This window comes from Culex pipiens, chromosome 1 (genome assembly GCF_016801865.2).
Source record: "Culex pipiens pallens isolate TS chromosome 1, TS_CPP_V2, whole genome shotgun sequence".
NCBI lineage: Eukaryota > Metazoa > Arthropoda > Insecta > Diptera > Culicidae > Culex > Culex pipiens.
In genome coordinates, this window is record NC_068937.1 from 105471047 (window position 1) to 105476757 (window position 5711).

The window sequence follows — 5711 nt, forward strand, 5'->3', positions numbered from 1 at the left end:
ACACGGTAAAAAAATTTCAGTGTTTTTTAATTTCACTTTTTGTCACTAAAACTTGATTTGCAAAAAAAAGGCTATTTTTTCTGATGTGTTTTAGGAGACATCAAATGCCAACTTTTCAGAAATTTCCAGTATGGGCAAAAAATCTTTGACCGAGTTATACTCAGTTTTTATAAAAAATCGAAATATTGGTCGCATAATTTTTTCAACTTAATTTTTCGATGTAAAATCTTTAGTGAAATTTTGATAAAGTGCACAGTTTTCAAGTTATAGCCATTTTCAGGTAACTTTTTTGAAAATAGTAGCCGTTATTCATTTTTTTAAATAAGTGCCCATGTTTGCCCACTCTTATTTTTTTTTAAAAGAAGCTGAGGAAATTCTCTATGTTTTGCATTTTTGAACTTTGTTGATACGACCCTTAGTTGCTGAGATATTGCCATGCAAAGATTTTAAAACAGGAAAATTGATTTTTTCTAAGTCTCACCCAAACAATCCACCACTTTCTAATGTCAATCTCTCAGCAACTAATTGAAAAAAAATTGATTTTACATCGAAAAATGAAGTTGAAAAATTTTGCGACCAATATTTAGATTTTTTGAAAAAAAAATCAGTATTGATTCGAAAATTCATAACTCGGTCAAAGATTTTTTGCCCGTTTTGGAAATTTCTGAAAAGTTGGCATTTGATGTCCCCTAAAACATATCAAATAAATAAAAATAGTGTTTTTTATATCAAGTTTTAGTGACAAAAAGTGAAATTAAAAATCACCAAAAAAATTACTGTGTATCATATTTTTTTCAGTGTAGTCCTTATCTATACCTACAACTTTGCCGAAGACACCAAATCGATCAAAACATTCCTTAAAAAGAAACAGATTTTCGAATTCTCATAAATCTTTTTTGTATGGACAGCTACCAAATTTGTATGGAGAATTATATGGACAAACTAATGATGCAAAATGTCTTCCTTGGGCATACTAAAGGCACCTAAAAAGATTCAGCCGGATTAAAAAATATAAAAAAATCGAATGACCGAAATCTCAGAGAATTGCTCCTTGCGTTTCTAGAAATCCAAGCACTCAAGTGCTCGTAAAGGGGTCATTCTCCGCCAACTCACACAGCAGTTGCCCCGATCCCTCTTCGATTTGCGTGAAACTTTGTGCTAAGGGATAACTTTTGTTCCTGATCGAGAATCCAAGGTCATTTTTTTTTGTATCTCGTGACGGAGGGGCAGTAAAACCCCTTCCATTTATGAACATGCGAAAAAAAAAATTTCATTAATTTGCAGCCTGAAATGGTGATGAGATGGAAATTTGGTATCAAAGGGACTTAGCAGTTATTCATTTTTTTAAATTATTTAAAATTGAATGCCCGATTTGATAGCGTACTTTAAATTCCAAAAAAAAAACACTAAAAAAATAAAAACTCTGCCATTTTCCGTTATTCAACTGTAAATATTTTTTTTTTTTTGGAACATGTCTTTTTAAGGAAAATTTAATGTACTTTTCGAATCTACATTAACCCAGAAGTGTCATATTTTCATTTAAATCAAAAATTTTAATTTTGCGATTCCATGTTTTTTTCCATAATGTCTGCGGTCCGGGCCAAAACGGTGTCGTGGACGTCATTTCAAGCGAAAATTCAAGAATTTAAGTGCTGACTTTCGCCTGTGGATCAAACGCCGGGAGTTAGGAATCACCTGTGAACTGGACCAAGCTGCCGGCGGGTATGAGAATTATTCATTCATTCATTCATATATCACAATTTTTGTAATTGTCTGTTCTACAACTTTGAAGAACATTATTACGCTCTAAAAAATAACCCTGCAACGTTCTATATGAAAAAAATACACTTCTGGGTTAATTTAAATTCGAAACGTACATTAAATTTCCCTTAAATGACATGGTCAAAATTTTGTTTTAGTTGAGTAACGAAAAATTGCAGAAGTTTAAAAACTTTTTTAGTGTTTTTTTCGATGATATGTATATACGTTTTTTTTTTTTCTAAATTTGGAGTTCGCCATCAAATCGGGCGACCAAATTTCCATCTCATCATCTTTTTAGGCTGCAAGTTATTGAAAAACATGTCTTGTTCATGTTCAAAAATCGAAGGGATCGTACCGCCTCTCCGTCACGAGATATCAAAAAAACGGACCTGAGTTGGTAGCTAGTTAAAATCAGATATTCGTCCACTTGTCTATGCCCAAAATATTTCTTACGACCGATATCGTTTGGTATGCAACCCACAGAGCATTGTAACTATTTCTGGGCGTTGCGATGGCGGATGCTGCGAGGATAAACTTTGTAAGTGGGAATATTAGTGTAGGAGTGAGTATCTTGCAAGTACCTCGTTTAGCGCGGGTGTCACCTAACCAGACCTGGTGGGTTGAGAGAAAAAACTTTTCCATTCGAAGTGACATTGGGCCACCAACTTTGGAAGCAAGTTGATCCGAATGCTCGTTGGTATTGGCTTATCAGGTTTTGGGGAAGGTTCACATTTTCTGAGCCATTTGGTGGGAAGGCACGTCGAGATCGGGAAAGATACTAAGGTATGACCCGCGAAAGTTTTGATGCTTGAAATTGAGGTAATTGTGGATTTGGTACAAGGATATTTCTAACTTTTGTGGTTAACCCAGAAGAGAATTTTAATATCAGTAATCAAGAATTTCTTGGGATAAGAGCAAATTTCAACTTTGATAAATTCCCATTGAAGTAGTCAAATCTAGAGTTTTTTTTGATTAGGTCCTATAAACATATGAAAGACAATAGTTTATTGGTCCTTTTAAAAAAAAACTCTGGAAATGAACAACACAGCGCTGCAGTTAGGTAAAGCCGTTTAAAAAGGTCCATGGTTCAACTAAAACCGAAAACGGAACTCACGTGTACGTGGCACTTTCAAGCTCAACAGTACTCGTTAGCCTTAATTGCAGGGTCTCCACAGCAGGATGCGTGTTTGGGTGCAACGTGTAATCGAGGAGTGCAGTTTCACGGGAATGGATTCCGAGGTGGGTTTTGAGTATGCACGCTTCCAAGTGCAAGTTTATGGACGACTGCACTGGTTAAATGTAGTTTCACATTGAGAGATTTATGCCACCACTTTCATGGTGCCCTCGGCGAAAATAAGCGGTTCAGAAAAGCGAGCAAACTTATTCAAAATTACTGGGACGGCTTTGATGCAACTCGATTACTGCATGGGAAATCTTGAGAGAAGTAAGTATCTGCTTTGGAAAACTTGAGACTGAATCTGTACAAACTTCAGTTGATTTCACCTATTTTCTATAATTACTTTACACAACCAAATTTAGTAGTAAAATGTAAAACATTCCAAAAGTTTGTTTATTTTGTAGTTTGTCACTTATCATGGCGGCCAACAACATTGAAGCGTTTAACTGGAGATAAATATCAGACTATGTATGACTCGAGCCAAACTACTTCTTTTTGGACTATCCATACCCACCTCCCTAAAGTGTTCACGTGGTTTATCGATGGTCCCTTTTGCAACTTGTTTCATAAACTGGTATTTATTTCAAACAAAACTGAAGATTTAACATCACTAGAATTTATCACTTTAATTTTGAAATAATTCAACATAAATGAATTCATTGATTCTTTCATCATGCTTGCATATTTGCTAATATCCAGTCCATCAAATTCGCCACATTGGTGTAAACGGATGCTCCGATGCCACACGCACGACCATATGCTGTCACACCATACTGCACGAACCGCACTCCGTTGTACCGAACCGGATATCCCAGTGGTCCTCCACTGTCGCCGGTGCAAGCATCATGTCCGTCTTCACCACTTCCGGCACAAAGGTGACTCTCGCCAATAGACATGTTATAACGATCGTACTGTTTTTGGCAATCTGCGCGCGACACTGCCGGAACCGTTGCCTTTAAAAGTATGTCGGACTTATCACCCTGAAATTCGGTTAATCCGAACCCGATCACGATGTATCGCTGGAGCTTCTGCTCTCTGAGGGCTTGAGTCACCGGAAGACAGATGGGCTGTATGTGATCTGAAATGAAATTAGCGTAGCATTCTTTAAACTGCATAAAAATTGATTATCGTAAGCTTACCATCAAAGGACGCATCTCGAGCAAGGCGAACCAATGCGATGTTGTTTTGCTTTCTCCGGTTATTGTACCCCTGATGGCGAACGATGTAATCAATGTCTACATCCTGCACAGGTGGGGCGCAATCGCTGGCATCGTTAGGGTTGCAGTCAATGGTACTACTAACGTCATGCTCACCAAGCCGAACCTGAAATCTGAAGCACTAAAGTCAGTAAACAGTGGCTCATATTATGTGAAAAGAACTTACGGCGTTGTGGGATAAACGCAGTGTCCAGCCGTCAAAACGTATCGTTTGTTGATAAGTGAACCACCACAGTCGTATTCCGTGCTACCCGAGCCTTCTGGCCTGTACGCCAACAGAGCCATCCAAGGGAACTCGAACAGATTTGCGGGAGTACCACCGACGATTCGGGAATAAACAAAGTTGCCACATGTCCGGGGTAGATAGTTTGGATAGCGACGCGTTGGTTCCGGGTCCTGACCGTTCCGGACAGTAACACTAGCTTTTTCCGCCAGCGAAAGTAGTTCTGTTACGTTACGAATCCACGGTACAAATGTGGCCACGTTGGTGAACGCAGCGTAGCTATCTTTCTTGCACAGCAAACTTTCAACCTCCCGTTGGGCCGTAAACGAAACGATTCCAACGACATACCATGCATCTCCACGTTTGACGTGCAGCCCGCCACCACTATCACCGTTGCAGACGGTAGTCCCGTTGGTATACCCAGCGCAGAACAAGCTACTATCCAGGGTTTGTCCAAACGTGTCACGATCGTGTTCCAAACAGGTTGTCGTACTGACCACTGGCATCCGAGAGGCCTGCAGCGTTGGTGACACATCATCGTCTTCGGTGAAACCCCATCCAACGGCCACTCCAGATTGGCCGGTGACTTCCTCCTCTCTGTTGATACAGGCAGGTTGAACGTGTTGATTGAACACGGCCTCCGTGCTGAGTTCCAGCAGTGCGATATCATTCTTCTTCTGCTGCGATTCGGTAAACCGATGAATCTTGAAGATATCGTGATGCTGCGAAGTCTGCAAATTTGGCACGTTCAAGTTGTGGACTCCCAACCGGGCGAAGATCCTCTTCGATGACAGCACGTATCCGTTGTCGTCCTTGACACAATGATCCGCGGTTAGGACGAACATCGAACTGACGAGTGTTCCTCCGCAAGCATAGCTGTCGGATCGACCTTTCCGGTGGTAGACTGCGGCATGCCATGGAAAGCTTCCTGGTGTGGCATCACGACCTCGTACGATCACTTCGTTGATTTTTACCTTGGGCACACCACACTGGAAGATGCTGGAACCCGCGATCAAGGGTATCGCCAGTAGCAGAAGTGCAAAGTTCATTTTTCTTAAGTAGCACTGTCTCACTCAACTACGGCTAAGTAACTGTATCAGGCAGAGCTGTGCGCTGCGATCGTTCTTACAACCGATTAGTGAGATAGTGAGACATAACGACGTCATCAACTCTGTGTTGTTTTGATGTATTGGCCGGTGTTGTTTCTTTTCGCTGTATTGACTGGGGATTTTTATTTTGATGACCGTGGGATAACCCTGCGGAACTACATGCCTCAATTTTATTTTATTTTTTGTTTTTTGTTTTTGTTACATGCCTCAATTTTGTGTTTTTG

At 40.0% G+C, this 5711-nt stretch overlaps 1 protein-coding gene across 1 annotated transcript; it reads right to left on the reverse strand.

Annotated features, from left to right (window-relative positions):
- Window positions 1–3497: 3497 nt before the first annotated feature.
- LOC120422032 (transmembrane protease serine 9-like) lies at window positions 3498–5479 on the reverse strand. The gene is made up of 3 exons (XM_039585359.2): window positions 4322–5479; window positions 4078–4268; window positions 3498–4016 (listed from the first exon to the last, which is right to left on the reverse strand). Exons 1-3 carry the CDS (start codon window positions 5425–5427, stop codon window positions 3610–3612), a joined length of 1704 nt encoding a protein of 567 aa, XP_039441293.1. The 5' UTR covers window positions 5428–5479; the 3' UTR covers window positions 3498–3609.
- Between the last annotated feature and the right edge of the window lie 232 nt (window positions 5480–5711).